Source organism: Contarinia nasturtii, unplaced genomic scaffold, assembly GCF_009176525.2.
Source record: "Contarinia nasturtii isolate CC-2019 unplaced genomic scaffold, AAFC_CNas_1.1 Cnas_scaffold_695, whole genome shotgun sequence".
NCBI lineage: Eukaryota > Metazoa > Arthropoda > Insecta > Diptera > Cecidomyiidae > Contarinia > Contarinia nasturtii.
The window spans coordinates 4,355,271-4,382,866 of NW_022198046.1; the positions used below are offsets into that span (position 1 = coordinate 4,355,271).

The 27,596-nt window shown below is 34.7% G+C and overlaps 5 protein-coding genes across 9 annotated transcripts; 2 read left to right on the top strand and 3 right to left on the bottom strand.

Moving 5' to 3' along the window:
• The first annotated feature begins 1,797 nt into the window (after positions 1–1,797).
• LOC116341170 lies at positions 1,798–4,848 on the top strand. The gene is made up of 4 exons (XM_031768084.1): positions 1,798–1,879; positions 2,022–3,356; positions 3,469–4,447; positions 4,527–4,848. The coding sequence occupies exons 1-4, from the start codon at positions 1,817–1,819 to the stop codon at positions 4,613–4,615; spliced, it is 2,466 nt and encodes an 821-aa protein (XP_031623944.1). The 5' UTR covers positions 1,798–1,816; the 3' UTR covers positions 4,616–4,848.
• Positions 4,849–8,895: 4,047 nt separating this feature from the next.
• On the bottom strand, positions 8,896–10,394 carry LOC116340927 (methionine aminopeptidase 1D, mitochondrial). The gene is made up of 5 exons (XM_031767682.1): positions 10,258–10,394; positions 9,969–10,188; positions 9,687–9,878; positions 9,349–9,610; positions 8,896–9,162 (listed from the first exon to the last, which is right to left on the bottom strand). Exons 1-5 carry the CDS (start codon positions 10,344–10,346, stop codon positions 8,912–8,914), a joined length of 1,014 nt encoding a protein of 337 aa, XP_031623542.1. The 5' UTR covers positions 10,347–10,394; the 3' UTR covers positions 8,896–8,911.
• A 129-nt stretch (positions 10,395–10,523) lies between these two features.
• Positions 10,524–12,009, top strand: LOC116340773. The gene is made up of 2 exons (XM_031767428.1): positions 10,524–10,971; positions 11,035–12,009. The coding sequence occupies exons 1-2, from the start codon at positions 10,553–10,555 to the stop codon at positions 11,912–11,914; spliced, it is 1,299 nt and encodes a 432-aa protein (XP_031623288.1). The 5' UTR covers positions 10,524–10,552; the 3' UTR covers positions 11,915–12,009.
• LOC116340774 (cilia- and flagella-associated protein 20) lies at positions 11,934–12,854 on the bottom strand. Its single transcript, XM_031767429.1, has 2 exons — positions 12,476–12,854; positions 11,934–12,403 (listed from the first exon to the last, which is right to left on the bottom strand). The coding sequence occupies exons 1-2, from the start codon at positions 12,749–12,751 to the stop codon at positions 12,083–12,085; spliced, it is 597 nt and encodes a 198-aa protein (XP_031623289.1). The 5' UTR covers positions 12,752–12,854; the 3' UTR covers positions 11,934–12,082.
• Positions 12,855–13,073: 219 nt separating this feature from the next.
• On the bottom strand, positions 13,074–23,157 carry LOC116341026. Of its 5 annotated transcripts, none has more exons than XM_031767864.1 (10): positions 22,870–23,157; positions 20,974–21,385; positions 15,801–15,837; positions 15,467–15,702; positions 15,233–15,392; positions 14,817–15,070; positions 14,620–14,718; positions 14,443–14,544; positions 14,016–14,297; positions 13,074–13,689 (listed from the first exon to the last, which is right to left on the bottom strand). In XM_031767864.1, the coding sequence occupies exons 2-10, from the start codon at positions 21,091–21,093 to the stop codon at positions 13,591–13,593; spliced, it is 1,389 nt and encodes a 462-aa protein (XP_031623724.1). In that variant the 5' UTR covers positions 21,094–21,385; positions 22,870–23,157; the 3' UTR covers positions 13,074–13,590. The 5 variants fall into 5 exon arrangements, with proteins under 5 accessions (XP_031623724.1, XP_031623728.1, XP_031623726.1 ...); XM_031767868.1 differs by having other exon boundaries at positions 20,974–21,311; positions 23,103–23,151; XM_031767866.1 differs by having other exon boundaries at positions 23,103–23,151.
• Positions 23,158–27,596: the final 4,439 nt, after the last annotated feature.

The window sequence follows — 27,596 nt, forward strand, 5'->3', positions numbered from 1 at the left end:
TGTGTGTTTAGCATTTGCAACTACCGCTATTGTCAATTGAAACGCGCAAATATTCGCTGCGCTTTGTATAATAATTGTTTAATTTTTTTTCTCGCTTTCTCTCTTTCTCTCGCTCGCATGCTCGTAACCACTTAGTGATGTGTAATTAAGTTAAGACATGTTGCAGTTAATATATTTTCGGCATGGTTTCATCGCATACCAACAACAAAAAATGTTCATCACATTTATTTGTGTCCGTTTTTCTTCGAATGCGATAAAAATGTGCGTCGTCTTCGTCATCATTGAATTTCATCATGTTTTATTCGGTGGTACGATAAAAACCGCCGAAAATAAAACAAGGCAAATGATAAAAATACAATTATTATACGTGAGAGTACACAGCAGCAGCAGCAGCAGCGAGAAAATGTTGAAAATTGGCCAATGCAAACAAAACTTTTCCACCGTCAATCTCCGTTTACAATCTCTCTTTTTGTATTACTTGATTCTACAGGACTCCATCATAAATGCGCAACATGTTAAGCGGTGATTTTCTCTATACTCTTACGTTGCATATTTTGACATGAGCACAATCACTTGACTGTGTTGTTTCATTCTGTTGATTTTTTTTCTTCTGTGTTTAGTCTTATTGTTACTGCTGTTGCATATCTAAAATCTTGACATGACGCACCGTTGAAAATTCGTCGATTCACTTGTGCGTATTGTGTGTGATCCTCTTTTCTTTTGGACATGTATATTTTGTTTTCGTCATATTTTAAGTTGTGATCCGGACGATTGTTTAGCTAAAAAAAATTGTTCAATGCGCTTTGTGAAGGCAGTAAAAATCAATCAATTACAAAAGGTTGGCATGTACAATAGGGTGTTTCCGATGTTTCTAAATGAGAAAATGGTACTTTTGAATTCAAAGAACACAGAATTCTATATCATTTAATGGCATTCATATAACAAAGCGATTGACAATGGCACTTCCCGAAGCGAAAAAGAAATATGAAACGCATGAAGTTTGAAGTTTTTTTTCTTTGTCGCTTGCACATATATAGACACTTTTCGATTGCTTTGATAACTTATTGTTGCGACTCCTTTGAATTCGATAAATAAACAAAATAAAGTATTTATGTTAAACGCATTTTCACAATCGTACAACAAAACTCTGTGTAAGCAATTTTTGGCCAGTGAAGTCGGTATATGATTTGAATCAACATTAACACACAAGCAGTCCATACAACACATTAACACACAGCAGTCCATACAGATTTGAGTATATCCATCGCGACAGGCTAATAATCATGCCGTTTCGTTTGCTTGTTAGTGTTTACACATACACAAACTGTGAGTCCGTTCATTAGTTCAGCACACACAATTTCCTTATTCAAACGGTTTATAAACAAAAAATGTGTGTGTTTACAGTATAGGAATATTTTTTTACATCGGAATGCAGTGTGAGTTGTGTGTTAGTCGAATGATCTGTCACATTTTAAACGTGGTGAAACTTTTAAGAATCATTGTTTTTTTTTATTTGAATTTGCATTCCTTGCATAATTTCTATGCATTCGATTGTTAAAGTGCTAAAACATATAATTTGAATGTGTCGGCGTATTTTGTATTTGTTTTATGCTTTCGAAGGAGTTAATTTCACTCTGTTGATGGTTTTTTTATGAATACAACAGATTCAACATTCGGATCATTGTCAATCGATAACTTGCAAGAGAGATATTTTCAGTGAAACTTGTGTTCGATTTTGTTTTGTTTTGATATCAACAAAACGTTCTCAAGCTGAAACTGCAAATATTTCGATACAACTTTGGACTGTGTTAGTGTGATGTGCATTCGAGAGAGTTCTTTTTCGATTTTGAATATCACTTCAGTCGTGTCCATCAATCAGGTAAGATCAAGTGTTAATTCTATCTCCGTTTCATGTGCTTTCTATTGATTCATTTACAAATTGCACAGTGCAAAATACATATGTGTGATTTTATCAGTGTTTTTATAGTAAATTGTGCGTGTTTTTTTCTATTTCGTTGCAGTTCAACATGTCGACAACTGGTGAAACATCGGCTGCACAGGCGAAAAAGAAACGATATAAATATCAAACAAAAAAGCAACAAGAGGAGGAGGCCGAGGACGAAAACTTCAATGACAATGGCTTATTAGCGATAAAAATGCGCCTCACAACAATTGTTCGGCCGGAGTACCATGATGTTGTCATACATTGGATCGAAAAGAAAAGTGTCATGTCAACAAAGATCAGCGTTTTGGCCTCATTGCTGTTCCTTGACAAAGTGAAGTCCGCGCAAAACAATCGCCAATGGGACTTTTTCACGAATAGAATGTATGTTAACCAAAAAGGAAAATTGGTTGAAAAAAATCGTGCCGAAGATGTGATTGAGCGCTGCTTCTATGCAGTTTTGCAAAAGAACAAAGAAAACGAGGACATGGAACCACACATTCGTCATTTTGTTGAGCAAGGACTGAGCCGAGACAATCAATTTGCCTGGCCAAACAACAATTATTTCGGCAACATCATGAAATCTTTATGCCAAAGTTATACGCGCCAATTGAAAACGAATCAAACGACACATGCAAAGAAGCGGCTGCGAAATTATTTGCAAATGAGAGCTTGGCAGTTTAATGCAGTGTCAACCGGTTTGAGGTTCGATAAAAAGGATGTTGACAATGCAATTGATTGGGCGATTCGACGCTATGATGCCATTCGAGACACACATCAGAATGCACCTCTTAAACGATACAAAAGAAAGTTGCTGCTTGACATGGTTCGTGCAATTGTGGAAGAGGTTGGTGGACTAGCGAATTATGACAACATCAAGCAGTTCTCAAAAGGCAAATACTGGTTCAAAGCAACTGCAATGTGGCTTGTCATGCAAAGCGAAATCGATGAGTTTCACAATTGGGCGCAAGACAACAACGTCACAATACCGAAGATCAAAAATCTGTCTGTTGTTCCATTGCCAGATTATCAGCGAAAGGCAGTGTTCATGTGCAATGATGTTTTCTACAGAATGTTGGCAGAAGAGAAACTCCTTCCAAAAGTCGAAGGTAAACAAGTTACCGAAACATTCATTCGCGAAAACAAAGAACACTTCTGGAACCAAATATTCGATTTTGACAAAATCAATCGAATATTGAAGAAAAACAAAGAGTTTCATTATACTATTGTTAGCAACGGTGAATCAGTATCGGTATTGTATAAATTGTCAAAACAACATCTTCAACGGTTGCTGGATGATGACATTGTGAGAAAGCGATACTTGGATGGAACGTTTGTTTATGAACTGGGAATCGATCCGGGTATGAAGACATGGAATGCGACTGTCCGAAGAACCATCAGTACTCGCAAAGAAGTAAGTATTTATTTTTTCTTTAGCATTGTTAAAAAATCGAGAGTTATATGTTACGTGAACGAAGCAAACAAACAAAATTTTCAATTGATTTTTTTTTTAATTTTAATTTCAGGTCAACTTGAAAACATCTAGTAAAAAGTACCATTGGCTCACGAAATATAAAATGCGCGACAAAAAGGCCAAGCGCTGGACGAAGCAGTTCACTTTGGATGAGCAAAATGATCGAAACAATCGACAGCTGTACCAGCGAATGCCATCACCGCTTGGTACACTTTGGACTGATTACATTTGCCATCGGATAAAAATGCTCAAGAAAGGAATGGACGTGTACACTACACCAAAATATGCGCGCTTGAAGTTTGACAAGTATGTTGAGTCCAATAGTACTATAGATAAACTTTGCGGCACTTTGGTTAATCATCAAGCAGCTTTGATTCATTTGGGCAACGCCGACATGTCACCAAATTCGCCAATACGCATTAAGAAGCATGTGCGCTGTCCCGGTACACGCAAACTTTTGAAAGGTTTTCGAAAACGTGGCAATTGTGTCGTGCGCAAAGTCGATGAGTATTTTACATCACAGACATGCGCAAAATGTGGCGGACGATTCGATCCAAACACCAAAAGCAACCGTTTCAAAGTTTGTGAAAATTGTGCACCGGTGCCAAATTCAATCATGGCTAACTTTTTACCATCGAAAATCGTGGCACAGTTCAGCAAACGGCGTTTAAAGTATAACAAAGTTTATATTGAAGAGAGTTTGGCGGTATTTCTGGCTCGAGGTGAAATGACTGAGCATGATTTCGACATTATAGCTGATCGTTTACTGTCTAAGGTGGCCGTGTATCCAAAAAAATGGCAAGTAAACGCAGTGAGTGGTGTATTGGAATATGCTGACGTCAAAGTCGATCAACAACCACATGCAGTTGATGATGAAAATGCAGCGGAAATCGATGGAGAGGTCGCTCAACAACCGTGTGCAGTCGATGATGAATGTGTGACGGAAATCGATGACAAGCAACAACCAATGATTGTGCATCAGACAACTTGGGATCGTGATATCGTGGCCGCCAAATGCATTCTCATCAAAGGTATGTATATAAGAAATGGACATTTGCATATTATAGATGTGTTATGTCTGTGTTAAATGACATTTGTATTTTTTTATAGGACATTGTAACCTGTTTGGACTGGATATCCCGCTAACATTGCAGAGACCACGTCGACAACAAGCAGTTCAAAATAATCAACAGCCTTAAGCATAACCAATCACTATTTTAACTCGAAAATTAATTAAAAATTAATATTGTAATTTTGTTACACTAACTGAGACTGACTGTTGTGTCTCAGCATTTCGAGGAAGTACTACCAAGGCTCTGTTTTTCTGTGAGTATTTTTCATTATTCGATTGCATTTATATATTCAGACGTGACAATTGTTTTTCGCTTCGGGAAGTGCTACCATCAATCGCTTCGTTGTATAAATGCCATTAACTACCATAAAATTTTGCCTACTTTGAATTAATAAATACCATTTTTCTATTTACAGATATGGGAAACACCCTAAGTAGAAAGTAACGCATTTGTAACATAATAAATTTGTGAGCTCATTTTCTTTTTGGGTTGTGTAGCGTATGTTTCATTTTTCCCTGCCTGTACTCCTTCTTCAAAAACGGACCGATGCGCGAGACACAAAAACCACGAAGAATTTTTTCGATTTTCGACAGAATATAAATTATGATGATATTATGTAGGCTCTGTGTTCGTTTTTTCTCTCGCTCTCTCTCTCTCTTTCTCTCTCTCTCTTAATTCAGCATCTTTTTTCGATGTGCCATTTTTGTTCGGTTTGTTATTTGTGCTGAGCACAATTTTCGGAAATTCGTCGTCCGATCTCAACAACATTTGTTGTCGTTGTCGTCGTCGTCATTGCTTCAGTGTGCAGTCTTCGTTTTTCACTGATATCTTTGCGATTTTGTTTTCGATGCACTGTTATCAGAAAGAGCAAGCATACCGACTGTACACAGCTTATACAAGAAAAAAAAACCGAAGAAACGAAGCGAAACACTCAAGTCCGGTGGAGACATGTTTTATCATTGTTTTTACCGCGGATATTATTTCATTTTAATTATATTATTTAATGTATTTTTCGGTTTCGGTCACCAATAAACGTGATGGGAAAGTTAATGGGCTGTGTTGTGCGCATTTGGCTATGGTGTGGTGTTCGTGTTGTGATTTCGTTTGTTAAACATTTTTATTCGTCGTTCTCACTCGATTTTATGGCCATTTCCCCGCGCATTGATTCTTCAAGTATTTTGTTATTTGATAATTTGGCCTCTCTCCGGTGCACACATATTCTGGTGCTGTCATTCTTAGTTTTTCTTTGCGCTTCAATTGCTCAGTTTGTTCTTCTCTGTTCATCGAACACTTTTTACTTTAAGATAAATCAACATTTTACTTATTTTGTATTATGTTTGCATTTAATGCAACAAAGAAACGACTCGCCTTATTTTGTGTCGTACAATGTGCGCACATTATTCAAGTAAAATAGCCCGAACGAAAAATGGATAGAGAGAAAGACGAGCGAAAACATGAAGAAAGCATCATCATTTTTGTCGCGCTTCGGAAACATATGAAGTTGCAAGGTCTATAGATCAAACAAGACCGAATAAATTGCCTGTTGAGATTACCAAAACGACATCACTTTTCGATGAGACATTTGCTTTTTTTCCTCTCTTTCTCGCTCTTCTTGTCTCTTTTGATTGCTGCTGCTGCTACTTTTGCTAACAAAAGAATAAAAAAAGAATGAAGTACACACATAATACACACATTGATCTTCATGCATTTTAAATGCTCATGTTATCGCCAAAAAATTGGCTGCCTCATATGAAATTCGTTGCACACAACCGAAAAATACCGTTATAAAATATGCATTATGCTTTTAAATCATTTTAAGAGTTTTGCACGCGCAATGAACCAACGTCACATCGACAAAAGCTTATCTGAAATGAAATTCGCGAATCAATTAAAAATTTCACTGAATCTGTTTTAAATTTTTAATTTGAACACGAATACTCGAGAGAAAAAAAGAAGCGAATCGCCTAATATGTGAATTTATCCATTGTAATTGTCCCCGTGGAAAATTACTGAATCGTAATCGATGTGCTTTCTAATTGCGAAGAATATGCGTTGCATCCGATAAATATTGAACAATATTTGTGTGAATTGATGCAAAGAATGCTTTCGCATTGCTAGATTGAACAATTTTATTTATGGCCGCAATAAACGTCAATTTCAATCGAAAAGCGTTCATTAAGTGATGGGCATAAATGTACACATATCAAAATCGCTCTATATGCAAAAACGGCAAAACATTAAGCATCACGAGAGATGACGACGGAACATGTATGTAATATATTTAACTCGGTACACTTGATTACAGTAGTTAACGATCGGTATTTGCACGATTTACAAATAGGGAGTGCATTTTGAAATTACGAATGCAGTACTACTACCTGCATCGCATAACCAATACATTCCTTTGGTGGTTGCTTTTATATCGATGACTCTACGTTTCTTGTTGATGTGTCGCTTTTTTTTGTGGTGCGCACTCGCGAGCATGTTATATTTGATCGCAATGGACAGCAGTCATGGCAGCAATGCGCATTTCGGGAAGCGATTTTTTTTTCTTTCTTTCTTTCTTTCATTAAAACATCCATAAAAATCACAATGTGTTGTTCTTTCACAACATTTTGTTCTTTTTGCATTGGCCAAAAACGTTCGAAAAATGAATGTATAATTATACAGGGCTTTTTGTAGTATCCACAGTTATTATCCGAGCTCCAGTTTTTTTTCTATAGATTTGTTACGCTCTGCTCACATCGAATATAACGAGAAGAGAAAAAAAAACCTTTTTTAACACTTTATGGACATGTGGCTGCAACCGCACATCACAATTTTGTGAATTGAAAACTGCATAATTCGATATGATTTCGAATTAAGTTTACTCGAATTCGTCTCGCTCATGTGGCCATTCATCGTGGCCGTGATTTGGCCGGGAACCAACAATAACAAAAAGAGAAGAGAAAGGACAATACATAATAAAAATTCAAATCACCACTTTCTTAAATGGCTTTAAATTAATAATATTAATTTTGTGCGACGGAACGAATCGTCGAGAAAAATCATCGCGTATTTGAATGTACGAATTTTTTTTTCTTCTTTCGTTTGTAACTCATTTGCACTTGAAAGCCATCTACAGAGTGATCATTTTCAATTCGTAAATTACTACGCTTTATGCCCGGTGAAAAGAGGTGTACGATTTTTATTGGATAGAACAAATGATACATTAAACAAATGGTTATTTGACCCTTTGTCATCATTGGACTGCATAAATTAAATTCGCAATGATACAAAGGCGAATAAAATGCTCGATGTTAGTTATTTTTGCTCTTGATGCAGAATGACAGATTGTCACTATGCGCAGTGGCGACAACAACACATTGCTTTTGTCACACATCAGAAGACAAGATACTAATAATAAAAACGAAATTGATTTCAATCCCAATAGTGGATGAAGCGCGGCATGAAGTGCTGAATATTGATGAGCGCGTAATTAATAAATTATAAGGAGGAAAATTGTATGCGAATAGCGTACAAAAAAACAGGTACGCTCTGCATTTACCATGGTTAATGAGTTTCAAACGCGGAAGATTATTAAAAAAAACCACAACTCTCGCAAACTCATTCCAATGCGTTTCTTTCTTCTTCTCTTTTTCACCAACTGGCTTTTCTTCTCTTGGCAATTGTGTCTGGTGTACTTATTAATCGCATTAAATATACAAAAAAAGAACATCTTTCATATATGGTAGTTTATCAGCCTAAACGCAATCTTCATGCGCAAAACATATCAGTGATTTAATATGCGGTTTAATGACATTCCAATCAACTGAGTTTTCTTTATATTTAACAAATACATCCAATACAACCCATGTTATTCATTTGCTGACCTCATTTACCTGGTGAGTAATTTTGACGATGGCGGGACTGTGCGGAGTTTGGCGGAGATGACATACAAACTCTGTGTGTACGAGGGTAACAGCACATCTATGTGTATCATTCTTACGCAGATGATTAGAAACTTAGCTGTGTGTACGGCTACTAAGATGTTCGTTTGGACAAAATAAATCTATGAACAGCAAAGAATGCTGTTGCACTCGTACACACAGCATTTGGATGCTATCTCCGCCGAACTCCGCACAGTCCCGCCATCGACAAAATTGCTCCGCAAATGAGTTATATTGGAAGCGTATTATCAACCATCGTCAAACCAGATAATATTTCAATCGATCTAAATTCATTCGATCCAATTTTATGCATAACAATTAGCATTAATCGACTCCTTTAAATTATTCGCTCAATGAACGCTAATTGGCTCGTGCAACGGTATACATATATCTCATGCATATATTTCCAATTAATTTATTTCATAAATTAATCCCTTTTTACAGCACATTTTTCTAAAAATAATATGGAGCAACATATTTATTTGTTTAAAAATTAAACTAATTTATTTGGTGACGCATTTGTTGTCCCGTGTGATAATAATTTTGATGGATCGAGTAACGTCAAAACTTCAACACCTTCTGTTGTTATTAAAATAGTGTGTTCAAATTGTGCCGATCGTGAATTATCCTTTGTTGTTGCTGTCCATTCATCTTCGAGAATTTTGAATTTTGGCTGACCCAAACACAGAATTGGCTCAATTGTGAACGTCATTCCGGGCATCATAGTACCATCATAATCGTTTCCTGAATAGGGGAATGAATACAAAAGATGTTTCAAAAGGCACGTGGTGAAAAGGTGTTACAACAAGCCACAGCTATTTAACAGCTCACTCAAGACTTATAACAAAGATACTTAAGTTTGTACTTGGACAAAAGGTCCAAAATGAAAAGAAAATGTGATAAAAATCAAAATTGAATTAGATAGCTTACGATAATGGCAAATTTCCGGCTTGCCATGGAAGTATTCTCCAATTCCATGACCTATAAAGTCTCGAATTACTTCAACTCCATTTTGCATCGCATGTTCTTCAATGGCTGTGCCAATTTCCTTAAACCGAACTGCCGGTCCACAAACGTTAATGCCTTTGTACAAACACTCTTCGGTCACTTTAACCAAGTGTTTACCGAGTGCATCCACATTTCCAATTAAAAATGTTTTCGAACAATCACCATGATAGCCATTCAAAAACACCTGAAAAGGAAGTTCAAAAAACAAAATCAATTGATTTTGAAACTAAATATCCCACTCCAAAGAGACTGTCACTCACAGTAATATCAATATTTATAATATCTCCATCAACCAATGGTCGATCATCTGGGATTCCATGGCATACAATATTATTTACAGATGTGCACACCGATTTTGGAAAGGCACAATAGAGAAGCGGTGAAGGATACGCATTCGCTGCAATGGTTTGTTCATGCACAAGTTCATCAATCTCTTCTGTTGTCACTCCGGGCTATTGACAAAGAAAAAATAAAAATGTTCGTCATTTAAATAAAATCAACAGTTCAAGACCAAAAACTATTCAACTCTAGCATTCCTTTACCTTCAATATTTTCTCACATTCGTTTAAGATTTGAGCGGCCAGTCGGCAGCTATCTCTCATCGCTGATATGGCTTTTGATCGTTTTAATTCAACTTTCACCGATTTAAATAAATCAGGTACACCATCATCGTAATATTTTGGTTTTTCAATGTGATCAGGTACATAACGCATCGGCGACACATATCCAGGTCGAACAACTTCGTAATCTCCGGTATCGGTACTAGTTAATTGAAAATTGATTATTAAAAATAATATCAGCATGATTTTTATAGAAAACAAAATCACTTACTTTCCGCCGAATTTGAAAAATTGCCTACAATTTTGATGTCGATTTTTGCCAATCGACAATATCGTTCGACTCAATTTATTTAGTATCATTTTTGCTACAAAAAAATCGAATTGAATTTGTTTATCAAACGATGTGAGGTTATGTTCTGCACAGATTTTATATTCACCATTCTGAAATGTCAGTTTAAGGTTCAGTTTAGTTTTGACACTTCAAAGTGGTCCATCATTCAACAAAAATGTTCACAGACTGAAAAACAAATCAAATGAAAGTAAAATAATTTAAAAACAGAAAAAAAATGGAAAAGAAACGAATCATAAAGTACATTTTGAATGAACAAAGTTTGATAAAAAATCAACAAAAACCATGTACAGTAGCTGGATGTTCGTCAACATTTACGAGTATAAGCAATTTGAATATGCATTTGGAGAAGCATCACGGTGTTCAAATCAAGAAATTAATCGATAATAATTCAGAGGTACAATATTTTTGTCCAGTGCCAAAGTGTAAATACAATATTCTACAAAATTGTAGTTCACAATTTTTCAAATGTCGCAAATATTTGCGGCAACATTTCCTGAAAGTGCATGCAGCTAAGAATGAAAAATGCTCAAAATGTGATAAATCGTTTGCAAATATTCCGCTAAAGACATTGCATGAACGAAGCTGTGGTATTTTATTCAAATGTATCGACTGTGATTGGGAATATTCGAGCAGGTAAATCAATTAAATTTATTATTTTTTGTGTGATTTTATTAATTGATTCGATTAATTTCGCAGGGAATGTCTACTGACGCATTGCAGAAGAAAAGGGCATCAAGTACCACCGAAGCCAGAAATAAAGCAAATTATTCCAATAACAATGAAAATCGATGATCAACTCAAATCGGATAAGAAACCATACGAAATTCAAATTGCACCAAAGGAAGAATCGGCCGACAATAAAAACCAAACGGATGTTCTGATGAAAAGAGTACGAGGTGTTTTGCGGACCAACACACCGGCAGCCAAAATTCGAGCCAATTTTCAAAAGATTTTAGAAAAAAGCAAAACAATTGCTGGCAATAAAGTCTCACAAACAACTCAAACCTCATTGATTAACACAAAGCGAATGATGGCAAAGAAAAGTGTGGAAAAATCAGATGAAAAATATAAGAGTTTGGAGTTGATTGACGAGGAGAGTAATTCGTCGACGGAAGATTCAACCAAAGCCAATCGCAACTTGAATAATTTGAGCTATGTGGATGATGAAAGTAGCTTGCACTATTTCACAGTGAATAATTTCAATGCTGGTTTGTGTTCTATCGAAACCCAAACCGATTTAATGCCATTTGAAGAGACAAATATTGCATCAAGTGAGATGGATCCACTTTTGTGTCATATGCACACACAAACTTCAGATGATATATTAACCGAACTTGGTTTGACCGATATTCAAACACAAACCAATTGGCCAAACGATGAATGCAACGATATATTTGTATCGACCGAAACTCAAACTTGTTTTGATAGTCATTTGATGATGGATAACATATCTACACATACGCAAACTTCCATTGGTACAAACTGTGATAATATGGCACGATCAACATCATCAAAGTGGCTAAATAATCACATTCAACATCATAGTCAATTCACACAAACTTTGTCAGAAACATAAAAAATAATAAAAGAAACTCTTTGTTTAATCGAAGTGAGATTTATTATTTTTTCTCTTTATTCATTTTAATGCCAGAAAACGGTATAATAAGATCCTGAATGTCAAGTAGTAAAGTAGTAATCGAAGTAAAACAGTAAAATGTTGTGTATGTGAGTAACAAATATGGGCCTAAGCTTGTGCTATGGCCTTCTGTGGTGGTTTTTGAATAGGCAAGAATAACTTGAACTCTGACGGGAGCTCATCCTCCGAATAAAGTCTGTCCGAGAAATATACACGACGTATTCGACAATTTGCGTGTATTTGAACGCGTAATGTTTCAACGTAATTTGTTCCATATGCTCGTCTTGTGAAATCCGATAAATTGAATTGAATTTGGTTCCAACCCTCATCGAGTCGCATCGGCATCGTACAAATGAATGGTTTCACTCTTGTTGTCGACTGATAATTGCTTGCTCTGAATCGCCGTCGAACATTTTTATCATCCAAAATCTACAGAAGAAGAACAAATAAATAACGTTTAGTTGACGTTTCCTAGCGACGGCCTACTTGATTGAAACTTACTTGCACTTCAAATGTGAAATATTTTTTCAAATTTTTGATAATCATCACCAAAAACGGTAACTTGATTCCGAGTGTCTTCTTTGGATCGGCCGGACATGTGATATATGTGGTGCTTACATTGGTGCCAACAATTTCAAGCACCAAACTTTGAATATCGTTGTCGGTGATTCGTTTGATATGACCATTTCGGACCTTTTTATCCCAAATTTGCAGCGGCTTACTGCCAATACTGTACAAAATCGACAAGAAACCCGATTGAAATGTATTTTTAAACATGATTTGAGATCTGTACACTTGATATCAGTATTTTTGTACTACAGAGTTAAATTGTTGCGATGTCTTGTGTGTGATATTATATTTAGGTTAATGTTTTGTTGTTTCGCTCAGTTGCCATTGAGACAGCAAGAAGTGTCAAACGCTCACGAGGAGGGTGCGTTCAGAAATTCACCATTGTTGTTCAGTTCGATTGTTTTAAATATTTCACTTCGTTTCAGTTCCGATATTTTGCTTTTATCAATTTTATAATAAATAAACGTTGAATGTTATTATTTAGACAAATAAATATTTTTATTATAAATTTTTCTTATAAAATGTTCCGTTTTCTTATTTAATGCTTACATCTTATGTCAATGTAGTGGTTAATGAAGGATTTTTGTGCGACATTTATTTTGCGCATTTGAAATTCATTTAAAATGTTTGTAAGTTGTTTTCGTTTGATTTTTGAATGAAAAAAAAAACGAGTCTAAAATCTACTGTGTTTTTAGAACTAGAGTATAAATTCTATTTTGATGATGAAATGTTTGATTTTCTATTTGTTTAAAAAATGTCAGTGTGAAATAGTTTCGCAATGAATGTAATAAATGCTTTCTAAAATAAATAATCACGAGAGCTACAAGATCTAATGAATACTTCGTTCCATTTCTAAATGCAAAAAAGGGGTTACAGTCTATAATTTTTCGGAAAACATCTTCCACATCGATTTAAATTAATCAGGCATTTTTCTTTTGCTAATTTTCCTTTTTATGAAATTATACTTATAAAATAAATTTGTATGAACATTTTGTAAATTCATATTGTTCGTTCTTATTCGATAAAATTAATAGGCATTTATAGTATTATTGAAGCACCGCACGACCAGCATAGCCCTTTGATGGAACGTAATCATCTATGGTCTTTCGACTGACATTTTGAATTTTCGAAACAAGCGCACAAGACTGCAAATAAAATAAGAAATAATCATAACATTAAAAATTGTCAAAAACTAAAAAAAAATCTATTCAAATAATTGTCATGGGCTGTAGTTTCAGTGATTACAGCGATATTTCGTCTGCTTAAAATCAAAATATGAAATACTGTCGAATGTATTAAGAAAACATTGCAATAGCTGGGAAATAAATTAAATGTTTACTTAATATATTTGACTGTATATCGTTACATCGTAAGCAGCACGAAATAAAGCAATGTAAAAGCATACAGCTACAAAGCCCACGGCCAAAGTCTTGCTGTACATCTACTTAGATGTTTTTTTTTCCATACTCACCAATATCGTTGACAAAGTTAACAAAAGAGCCAAAAGGCCTGAGATAAGTATGAAATTCTTGCATTGATCACTGTCTTGATACTTCATTTGATCATAATCGCCCGGTAACATCACAGAATATTCAATGTTTTCTTTGAACTTTGCAAATTCCGTTATGCCATTTGTATGATTTGTATCGCTTTGATCGGCTATCGAACGCCGTTTTCTACCATGACCAGATGGTTCAAATAAGTCTAAACAAAAATCAGGCTGACAATCGACGGCCTCCATACACGCTTTAATCTGAAATTTCGTTGAAATTTATTGTTTGTTTTTTGAATAACCGTTTTCTTATTGTGAGTGCTATTAATAATAATGCTTGTTTACACAATTAAGGTATAAAAAAAAAGAATGTGAAAAATGGTTTTCATCTATGAATTGTACGTACTTGTGAGTGGATCCATAATGTACTTCTTTCGCGCATTGAACTGAGCAAAAATGCTTCGAAGTCGAGGAACACTTCATTCGATCGATCACGATACCTCGCAGGCTGAAATTAAATCAATCACCAAATTTTAAATCGAATTTTCGTAAAATAATTAATAGCTTTATTACTCTCACTTACCTGATGTGGAATTATTGAAGCAAAATCTCGATTTCTACACCCTTCTCGAACTAATGCGACTGAACCGGACGCATGTGGATCATCTGGATCGGGTGAAACCTACAATAAATGATTGCAACAAATATAAAAATGATTAAAAAATGAAGAAAAACCAAAAAACAAGAAACAAATAGTTGAAAATAAATCACAAAACTCACTGTGACTTCCATTAATTTAACAAACTTCCATACACTCTGTGTACTAATTCGAGCGCGTAATTGCAATTTTGTTCCAATAGGTACGGCTTGATCTACCGGCAATTCATTTTGGTTAATAATGGCTTGTTGTTGTTTTGTTTGATTTTTCAAATGGGCGCTCATTGCCATATTGCTATTTATTCTGCCGATTGGCGGTGCTTCTTTATACAAAGCCACTTCGTATTCCAATCGACCTGGAGTCTCTTCCACCACACCTTTTGAATGAAATAATAAATTGACATACATTTTATGAAATATTCTTTGTAACATTGAAATGAAAACTTTCTCCAAAATTATAAAATTATGTTTATAGATCATTTTTTTATTTCCGTTCTTTTGCGTGTGTTTTTTTCTTAAACATTTTCGTTAATAATTACCTGAAACGCGAGCACCGCCGGGAAATGATCCAGCAAACCCGGCCGCCTTATTTTGGATGACGGTTGGCTCTGGTGGCTTACACATAATAATAAGCTCTTGATCGCTCTGCATTACTACGCCGGGAAATTGTGGGAACCAGATTCGTACATGAACAAAGCCCTAGAAGAAATGTGTTTTATTTTATGTAAGTCCGAGGGAAATCAGATAAATCTAAGATGTTATCCACCACTTACATTGCGTTTGAGTACGCCGCACCGTGAGAGATCGGTTATTTTCAGTACATATGCAATATTTTCCGGATCACCAGTTTCGGGTCGTATCGAACATGCCCTGTCTATCTCTGGATTCACGCCACGATCATCAGCAAATAATGGTGAACCTTTAAAACCGACCGGTTTCTTTAATCGTGCCGTTATCATGTCGGCTGTACTTGAAGTGGTGGTTGCAAATGAACATTGGATTTCGCTCACTTGATGGAATTTTTTTAAAATAGTAAATGATCTAATTAGTATCGAAAGTGACTTGAACGAATATTCTTTTCCATCATTCAACAAGTGCAAAACTTACCGTCATAATCTTGGGCTGTAGTTGAAAGTGGCAACACCTATACAAAGACAGAAGATTTTTTTTAGTATAGGCAATTTCTTCTTCATCAATTAATCATATATGTGAATTATGTTTTGATTTTTCAAATCCATTGTTGTCATGATTCCCATTGAAATATATAATGGTGTTGTGCTGTGCATTACGAAAAGTTCTAAATTAGCCAGCAATATTGTAATTGAGTGAGTTCTATTTAATATTTCGCACAATATGAAAGATGATTGATGAATTGATTGAACCAAAGTGTATCGCCGCTAGAATTATATCAATGCTTGACTTTCTACAACCATCATAATTTATGTTATTCTTCATCATGAAATAGTTTAAAGTGAGACGAGGAAGTACCTCTAATTAACTGCGAAACAAATTCAATGTAGAAAGATCCAACAAAGATGTCCATTGCCATTTTCTTCCACAAATTTTGAACAAAAATGGAATTGTTGTTTGAAATGTGACGCGATATTTCGTCTCCCACCGGACAATATCTTAATTCACACGGGCTTTATGACATTCGCATGTTAAAAAAACACTAATTTGATACTGTTATTCGCAATCGGCATAGCAAATGCCTTTGCGGTTCTTCGTGTTTGTATTGCAGAATGTCCATGTTTTTGACAAGGCAGAAAATCGCACAGGTCATTAACATGCGATGATGGAAACGATTTTGAAATGTTTGAGGTTTATCGAAGCGTGAAATATTTTCAATTTTTCATTCTGCCAGAATGAAAGTTTTTAATTTTTTGTTCGTGAGAAAAAAATGACTAATTGGCATCAACATTGTATAAGCAGGCGCATTCGATTCTAGCGGTAATATTGTCTATGATCTATGTAAATAAGAAAGCAAAACCAATTCATCCGCATGGATCGTTGACCATTTCTATTCGAAGCGAAACAGTTGGGTGTTTTGTTGCTGTATGTGCTGTATGTTGTCACTCGTTTTTTATGTACATCCAAGAAAATATTTATGGTAAAATGCATTGAGGCAATGAACTTTTTTTTCATGTGGCCAAGCTTATTCAATGTATTTAATACATAGGCTAGTAAAAACGTTGCAAAAAACTTCTATTTAAAATAGAATAATCTTTTCAATATTCAATAGAAAATCTTTTCTTTAAAACGCAAGTTTTTTTTAATTAAATGAGAACTGCATCGAATTTCTCAAAATAAGAAAACTAAAATTTTCTAGAATGAAGTAGACAAACGCAAATAGAATGAAATGTTGCTAAATTCGTATTTGACACAATAAAACGTATTTTCGTAATTCAACTATTTAATTAACTCAATCTGAATCTTGAAATGGGCCTCGACGTACGTGTCACTTGACAAATGATTTAGACGAGAAGAACAATTCGGTGTTGTTCCCTTTTTTGTGATGTTTTTCAAAAGTGTACCAAGAAATTTTCCGCGAAATCAGTGCGTATTTGTCTTATGACATCATAACAGTCAGGTATACGGTTAACGTAACGAATTTAATTTATTGTTGTTTTGAATTGAGCAATTTCTTATGGGTGCAGCGAATAGAAATGCCAACCGTAACATAATTCATGCCAACATTATTCTGGATAAATCATTTAAAATACAAGATACCGTTTAATGAGTTGTTCCAATGTGAGATAAACGTCGATTTTCGTACAAAAATAGGTTATTCTGTGTGAAAATGGTGCTTAAAATTCAAAAAACACATACAAAAGTGACAAATCGCCCTTTTGTAATTAGGTTAAGTGCCTTCAAAATGTCTTCAGATTAATGAAAAATTTCCGCATCCGAAGCCATTCACGTCTCCGAGAATTCCAAGACTTTTTGGTAAAATTAAAGACAAACAATATTTTTAGTTGAAACTATAGACAATTTGTGTTTAAAGAGTGTGAACATTTTCCGGTAACCAACGAAGCTGACGAGATGTAAATAGAGGTGTTAGTTAAATGTCACAACAAATTTACATGATACCATCAGTTCCCGTCAAAAGCATATTCAATAAAAGATCAACATTTCGACTTAAAAAAAAAGTCTCCCGGTGTGGGTTCACCAACAGCTGTTCAAATGCGTAAAAATAAAATGCGAAATAACAAAGAAGAGAAAAAAAATTAAACGTCTGGTTGTTACAGCTCATTCATTTCTTCTCTCTTTTTCATTGGAACGATACACAAATGGGTAATGGCGTTAGAATAGCAGTTAGATAATGGCCGGTAAAAGAAAACAACAACACTCTTTTTAGTTGAGGAAAAACAACAGTTCAATTCAAAAGCGTAATTAAAATCAAAGCAAACAGCTCATTTAGAGAACATTGTATGGAGACGTTTTTACTACGTTGATTGTCTGGTCATCGTCGTTTACGAATGCGAGAAACGGCGCAATGATGAAGATGAATGAGAAGAAAAAGGCAATAATACACCGATGAATTCGTTCAACGATGTTGCTTATTGTATGTGATTAAGCGTTAAAGTATAATTTTGAAATGTTGTGTGTTATCTTTGTTTTGTGGCTTTTGCGGCGCATACTTGTTTGCTGTAACTGGAACTTTATGAGTGATATTTTTCTCTCTCTCTCTTCATACCCCATGCTTCTTTATACTATATTTTATGTTTACTTTCTTCAGCGGATTGTGTTACACTTAAATGCTAAGTACCGCTACCAAAAATGCCCATGTTTTAATGTCTACACTTCGTTTCCTTCCTCTTCACACCGAATTTACGGAGAAAAAAAAACTAGCCATTCTCGGAACGAAATTCGTTTTAATTTCGGTGTTCTTTATGATCTTTATGAAAAATACCCGGGTTTTGTCGTTTTTTTTTGTTGTTTATCAATGTCTTGTTAGCCGCGGTAATTACATGATGTGTAAACAACGTCGAATCCATCAAAATTTATTATATTATGTAACGTGTGAGAGAATAACTGTGCTCGCTCTATATCATATCAACACTTTTCACTTTGATCGTTCTGGAACGCGAGCCGGACAATTTTTTCAAATACACGAAAATAACTGCAGGTGCGTTGAAAATTACGGTACTATGTTATAATGACCGGATTTTTTTTTGTTATTTATTCATATTTTTTTCGTACAAAAGAACAAGTACAGCGACGCATTTTAAATCAACCAGAACTATTTTTAAACATTGCACTCGAATTAATTTGTTTTGGTCATGCAAGGGTCATTTGCACTTGCTTCTTCTACTTCTTATTCTGTGACCATTGTGGCTTGGAATTTTTGTTTTTTTTTTTATCTACTTTGAAGCTATTGAACTGTACACTTCTTGAAAAAATTGAAAATGATAAATTTTCTGGAAGAAAAGTAATTTTGAATGTTCTTTTTCTTCATCTTCGTCGAAACAGTTTTCTTTTACTTCTTTTTTTTGTTAATGAAAAGATAATTTCGATGCTTTAGCGAATCGAGCTTTGATCATAAATGTTGGTACACTACCACTTTTGTGCCACCTTTCTAATTGACATTGCATTATCGATTTGAATTAAAGTGATTAATCAATCGACAGGTAAATGATGACGCTCTAAGAAACCCAGAAAGCAATTGAATCTAATTGTAAATTGTCGACAATTCGCAATCCATCAAGGCGAATTCGTTCAAATTGAAATTTAATTATATGGTGTGTAATCATGCTTAAAATCTGCACTCAAACAGTAAATTGTCTGACCGGGAAGCTGTACCAACTGTGTATCCAATACCGAATTAGTCATTACACTTGCGCTAACCGGAAGAAATAAGATTTTGCCAAAAGCATAAAAGAAGCTTCCACACAACCAAACCAATTCACAGTTTGTTATCTTCGGGCTTTAAATCGATGAAAAGTGATTTTATAATCAAAATTTTTCAAAAGAACCTCGTTTTTTTCAATTTCATTTTTCATATCTTTGACACTCTCTCTTCGCTCATAAGTAGAATTGTGGAATTCGGCATTTGTTCCACATATAAATATTTATAGTAATTTTCTATAATTATTTACTGTCAAACCATTTCTGGGTCAAAACAAAAGAAACGCGTGCACTGCGATCAAGAGAGGGATAGAGAAAGAGAGGTTTGAAATTTTTGGCCGAAAATGTTGAAAAAAAAAAATTCACTCAAACAGAAAGGAGAGAAAGAGAGCGAACGAAGTCATAGACAAAAAAAATGAACCATTCGCATGAGATAGTTTTATATCGAGTAATTTGACTTTTTTTTATTTGAAATGAGAAAATAAATAATTGTACACATATGAATCGACACACAGTCGGAGACAATTGAAGGGAAAAGCATGCCACAGCATATATACAATTCCAGAATCATTTCTTTGGAAAGTTTAATTGTGTGTTTTCATTTTTATTTCGGCAAGAGCGATGTTTTCTTCAGCTTCTTCAGTTGGCTTTGAAAGAGAATCATCGAGTTTTTTGGTGGCTTATTAGTTAAGTACATTGAATTCAAAAGTGCGTGAAATGAGCGATGAGTATATATGAATGGTGAAAATTATTTCACTTTTCCTTTGAAAATGCCACAAAACGCAAAATTCGACATAGAAGAAGAAAAAAAAAACAGCAGCACACCCGTTTCCGACGAAATTATGGCAATTATTTTGTTGCCTCCAGACATAAATTATATTTATTGTAAATACAAACAAACCGAAAAGCGGCTTTCCGAATGCCAATGCGCAAATGAAGTGGTAAATTTAAATGAAATCAATTCTAAATCCGTTTGGTTTATTTGTTGTTTGCCTACGCTTCTTTTGAAAGAACCGAACAAAAGAATGGTATTTAGAGCATCTATTGTATGCGTATATATCTTTGTTTAGAATATCAAAAAAAGAGTTATCCTCATCATGCGTGCGTTAGTTATTTCTTCGAAAAAAAAAACGCAGAATTTGCAGCGGTTTAATTTAATTATGATTTTATATGAATAATGCATGATATTCTTGCCGCACAGATTTATTTTATTTTCATTTCACAATATGGGAAGTTCCATGAAGTCATCAAATTCAATTACGTCATGCGTCCGATTCCTCATTATATCCAAACGATAATATAAATGATTATGCACCTTGCATTTTCAACGGAGAAAAATTCAAATGAAGTTTTTCTATTTATCCAACTTATGATGTTGATGTGTTTGTTCGCACATCATATCGTAATGAGAGGCGATCAAAAGTGTACTCACCGTTGAAATAAAAATCAAAATCACCAGCTGCATCGTTCTCAGTAAATCACCACTTGCATTCATGTTTAAATTACGGTTACGTTTCGATTCACTTTTGTTATGATTCAAAGACAGTGGCATTCTAATTTAACTCTGTGATTTCTTATGAATTTTCTTTCGAGTCGCTACTGCTGCTACTGCTATTGCTTCTATCTAATTTTTTTTTCTTCTCTGCACTCAATATCTTTACTTTGGATCAGATTTTGTTCTTGTTTGTAATTGCTTTCCGTCGTCGTTATCACTTTAATTATTATTTATTGCAATACAATTTACAAGTCACTGCGAATCACTCGTACAATCTTCGTTTGTGGTAAGAAAAATAAAAGGTTTTATTTAACACACTGCATTTGTCGGAAAACAATAGTATATATGCCTAAATCGATGTGAAAAAGAAAAATAACAGGGAAAAAACGGTTAGTAACAATAACAAATAAGTTAATTTACTGATCAATAAATGGCATTGATTGGTGCGAAGAAAAATAGAATCGATTTATGGGAATTGCATTCTATTGAAGACGATCTAATGAGACTTTAATTAGCAATAAATTTAGCAACATTTTCACACCGAACAATTTTCTTTAATGAGAGAAGAAACGAGGCTTCCGCCAATGAATGATAATGCACTGCCACATTGATTTCTATATGATCGAGTTGTGTGAGGTGGAAAAAAAAGAAATGGATTTTCTTTCGTTTCAAACTAGTAACCTATATTGTTCGCCCAGAAATCCTGTTTTCTTCGTTTTTTTTTCATCATCATCGTCTTCCTCTTCTTATTCGTTTCGTCAGACAATAATAACTAATTCTCGTCGATTATATTTTTGCTTTGGTTTTTCGAAGCAACGCGATAAAAGAAATATGTTTACATAGTTGAAGAGTTGTTAAAATGTTTAAAGAAAATCTTGCTATTCAATCACCATTAATCAGCCCCATAAACCGATCATAAACAGTTGAAAACGTTCAATTGGTGTATGTCGCATGTATACTATGGTTATATCTACAGTTGTATCGGTAAATGTCCGTAAGTTATGATCTCAAACGGTACATTTATCGCCAATGGTTCTGTGCGAGAAAAAAACAACAACAATCTATTTAAATGAGATGTAGTGAAATTGGCGATTTTCAAGGATTTTTTCGTTTTGGTTTTGCATTTGAAAACATATGTAATTGAAATTTGTGTAACGAGCCAAGACTCTTGTGTTTTGTTTTGGGTGTTACGCTCGTTGAACGATCAATTCGCGAAAAGAATTATGATAGAAAATATTGTAGTTGTGCGCTCAAATTTTCACTTTAGACGAGCGAGAAAGCGAGAGAGATAGGGGAAGAGAGAGAAAAAGAGACGCTTTAGTAAATATTCGCGTTCATCCACTCGATGAAATTGTTTCATGGAATACATCACAAAACGTTCTTAATGACGGTATGTTTGCGTGCAGTGAATGCATTCAAACGAATAATTATATTAGAATTGCATTAAATATTTTTCGATGTTGTTTTATGTCTGACAATGAAAAGCGCAATGTTCTTTGGTTGTCTGATTTCGAGCATCCATCCACTCGTTTGAACTATTTACGTCACTGTTTTATGCGCACTGCGCGCACACATTGCGAACACAAACTACTGAATTTACGGTAAATTTGCAAAAATCGTTGATTTTGCTCAATATTCGTTTATTTTCGCAAGACAGAGATGGCAAACGAATGATGATTCAAGCGCTTTCGAGTGACGTTTCTTCTCTTCTTCTTTTGCTCACGAAAAATGACCTACACTCAATATTTAACATTTAAAATTCTGGAGCACGCAGCACGAGCTATTTGCCAATTGAATTATTACAACATAATTAGAAAGCAATTGTTATCATACGTGGAAGTGTTGATGGATGTCCACTTCGATTTCACACTTAGTTCGTAACTCGATCGTTATTTCTTTTCTTCGTGTCTTCTTAAAAGAAATTTGGGCTATAAACAAATTGTACGCATGTTAAATTGTAAACGATTCGCCTTTCTTCGCTCCTGCGTATTGAATCACACCAAGTGTTAATTGCTTGCGTACACTAAATTCATACTTTGTCTTGCACGAATTGAATTCGAAATTACCGAAAAAAAAAGTTCACACCGTATAAATTTCCGTCTGTCTTGGTTGAGCGTCCAAATTCAACTGACACAATACCTTCAACTATCAGCGCACAAAATATACGAGCTCACAATAGTTTGAAATCTCTCTCTTCTATTTCTTCCATTTCTTTTCCATCGATTCGTTCTTTTTCCATCTACTTTTCTTGCCACAGAGAGCCAGCAGCGGTGTATTTGCTATAGATTTTTTTGTTGTTGTTGTTTGTTAGTAGCAAATCGCGATTTTTTTTTCTTCTCTTCGTTGCTGCTTTGGTAGGCCTTCCGCTTTTTTTTTCCTATCACATCGCGTTGGTATAGTTACAGCTCAAAACCATCATGTGATGATAATACTACCATTATGATATGCGCAATTCATAATTTTTTTCATTTCAGCTTTGGTTTCGTACATATGCTGTGTATAACTGTTTAACAATGTGTATCGTGTAGCGTTCGGTTCATGTGGTATGAATTGGGAGGAGTGGTGTGTGTGTGTGTGCCTTATGTGGCGCAGAATATACGTGAAGAAGGCAGAAGTCAAGTGTAGCATTATTTCATCGGTTTAAAAACATACAATTTGCAGACAATCAATTGAAACTCAATACATATTTTTACACGTGTTCTGCCGCGCCGATCATAATAACAATCATGATGATGCTGGTGCGCTGAACCAAAAGGCAAAATGAAAACATTATAAAGTTAAAAACCATGGCATCAAGTGTGGAAAAATATGCGCGCGTACGAATGAAAATTGAGTCACTGGTGTATTGTTCTTGAGTGTACGCATACACCAACGCACACTCGATGAAATTTCATTTCTCACCAACCACGAGCATGTAATTCATCATACACAAGAGAGATATTCTATGGCATATTGGCAGCAGCATAAATGGCAACGACAGTATAAAAAAAAATAACTTTCTTTTGCACTCGATGTGTTTTTGTCGTCTATATTTTTATAATTTTTCTCGAACACTTTTTATAATTCCCCTCATTGTCTTTAAATTCAAATTTTTTTTTCATTTTCTTTCAGTTTCGTGCCGCGCGCGTATTTTTTTTTTTTTTTTTGAAACCAATGCAAATGCCGATATTTTCTCTCAATTTATATGCCAAATATTTGAGACAACAATGCGCTATTCAATTGCATACCGAGCTAATAAGTGCAATTGCTTTAGTCTGTTGCTATGATAACTATGCGAGCGCATTTGTTTTGTTTAATTGTGTTTTTAGGTGGCTAAGAATAGCAAGCGTCACACCTTATATTGACAATCATATCATAATAATTGTATAACCAACAGATTGTTATCCAATTCCAATAGATTACGAATAGGTCAACGAAACGGTTCTTTGTGTTTTAGATGTTATTGTGCATGGTCAGTCATAAATTGGCACGTCTTATGCAGTCACATTGCCATCCTAAAATGTTTTGGACCAAAACAAACAATTTCATTTCGTGGGATTAATTCAAGTGTAAAATATAAACCATGCGCATTTCTTTTGAATATCATTAGAGCATTTCAAACAGAAATAAACATTCTAGTTTCACTTCAGCGCACTGTTTTCTCGATCTCTCTCCCTCTCTCCCTCTCTCTCACTCACTCACTCACTCACTCAATCATTTCATCTCCCCATTTCGAAATCGTATGCTTTGTCGCAATTTTATTCCAAAAGCGACAGCATTACGTTTGAGGAAATAAGTTCATCGTAATAACAATATATTACGAACATAAAACTATAATTTTTGGTGTAAAAATCAATTATGTGCCCTACAAACTGAGTCAAATAAAACAAAATCACATCGCGCTTTCTTTATTGACGCAACACTAAACATCTCGACGGAGAGAAATGAGCTATAAGATCGCAGAGAGAGAGAGAGAGAGAGAGAGAGGGCGAGGAAGAGAAAGAGAGCAATGGAAGCGTTGAGATGAAGGTCACCGATATATTAAGGCGTTAAAATTGCTCAAAAATCGAGACACTTAAGCGAGTATATAAACATTTTCGAGCTCAAAAACCCTAGCAAGAACCATTTCGAATCAATTGTCGCCAAACACGTAGAACGGAAATCAGTGGAGAAATTTCCTGAGCAATTTGAAAATGTGTTGCAAAAGAGAAAGAATTGGATAGACAGTAGAAAGTTCTAAAATGTAAAGATCGATTAAGATAATTGTAAGAAAGTTGTAAATCGACTGAATTGATTTTTCAATGAAAAGTTGTGATTTTTGTTAGAAAATAACCTTTTACATGAAAAATGAAACAATAGTCATTAAACGCCTGTGACTATCGGAAACAGTGACAATTTGAAGTTTAGCGACAGTTATCAAAGTGTTAAAGTATCATTTAAAAAAATAGTAAACCATTCTGTTGGCAGTGCCATCAAGGTTCATTCTCCTAGAATTGATCTCTCTTGGAAAAATATTCAAAACAAACACATTTATTCAACATATTTGGCCATGTAGTCGTGTGATAACTGTTATTAAAAATAAATGTAAATCTTTGCATTCGCAAAACACACACTTGTCGACTGTAGTGCGTTCGTTAGCTTTTGCCAACTGGTTGAATAGAACAGGTACTTAATTGAAGCGGTTCTTCATAAGGTAATAATAATGTAATTATTCTGCACGTGTTTACCTCATATGGTAGCCTTTCATTTGGCTCTTCTCTTCGGCGATATTATTCAACACATACCGTTTATCTTATCAACTTATGTAACACTTTTAAATCGATTCACTGGAATTTAATTGTGTGTACATGGTACATATTTTGTGTGTTTTATTTCAAATGGGAAAAGAAGCGAGAAAAACGAACGAATTCCAAACGAGTTTTATGCTGGTGTTATTGTTTTAGATTCTTCTTCAATTGTTTTAACCGCTAAATTTGTGCAATCCAAATGTATAGCATGAGAATGATTTCATTTATTTATATGTACGCGATGTCTCATATATCATTGCACGCTTGAAATTCTTCGAATATGTCCAAAAACCACAACCGGCTGAATTTCGTAAGCTGACCACCGGACCCGAATAATCCGTACGAAAGAAACGTTAGAATGTTTGAAAACATTTAACAAGTATCAGTCGAGCACGAACATTGTGGTGATGCAATTTAAAGCAGCAACGAGCAATTAGCAGTACATTTTGCGAGATTTGACCAATCCAGTGAATAAAATGTGCCGGATCGTATGGATTTCCAATCTGATTGCCATCTGTTGCACGAAATAAATTGGCCACATTTTATTCTCTCTCACTTCGCACTAACGCAGTGCGCACAGTGTATTTTGTCCTATTTGCTGCATTGTTTTGTGTCTATTTTGCATATTCTCTCTCTCTCTATGTGTGTGTGTCTGTCTCTCGTGCTCTGTGCGATTTTGTTACATTGCTCAATTACCAAATGCACACATTGGAAAATGAGCATTTAGATTTGTTTGCATTTTCTTTTCTCATCGTTCCAATAAAATAGACCAATAGCATATATTGTTTGTTGTTCTGCGAGCCCGTTATTTTCATTTTGTTGTTTCTTCCGTTCTATTCATCAAAACGACTGCACAATTACTTACTATTTTACTAAATGAGAACGATCTGTTAACAATTTTCTCTGTTTAAACATCGTTTTCTGCTTCTTTAAATATCAACATCTTTTCCGCCAATAATTCAATCCCCACAGACACACCACACATACACATGCTATAAAATCGCATCCACAGCAATTGCATATGAAAGCGCCAGAAAATGTTTTCATTGAGTTCTGATAACTGAATATTATGCAAAATTACCGGCATTTAGGATGGACTCGATGAACGAATATTATGTAAATGTCAAGGTGATACAACGTTTATTAAATAATTGTGATCTCAAAATGAAGATAAAATGTTATTATGAACAGAAAGTGCTGTAATTTATTTCAATCAATATTTTTCAAGTTCATCCGGCAGATGTCAAACCTATTTTCGATCATCTATTTTTCGAACACACAGAACTCTTGTGTTCTATATTATTTTTTAAATGATGTTTTTTTTTTTTAATTAGATTTTCAATCGTGCGGTATTGTTTGTAAATATGACATTCGCTACTTTCAAAACGTTTTGCACTTTATTTCAATTCTCGTTCCACTTGATCATTTTTCGATTTGCATAATCATTTCAATCACGGTCTACTGGCTGCAGAAACATTTGCTTTTGTTCAACAAATAATTATCTCTTCTTTCTCTTTAAAACACCGTTTCGTTTAATTGATCGCTTTGTCACTGCTGCTGTTAAGCATATTGGATAATTTTCTACATTGAATTTTTCAACAAGAGTCTTTAGATCTTTCAATAATTTTAAGGTGCTCCAGAAATTTTTTGATGAAAAAATGACACAGGAAAACATTTTTACCACACAAACATTTAAAAAAAGCAGTTCAGTTCTAGCCTTAGATGTTCTTGTGCTGCAAATGTAAAAGGAAAATAATAGCAGGTGAAGGGAAGCGTAGTTTTTTCGACCTACTG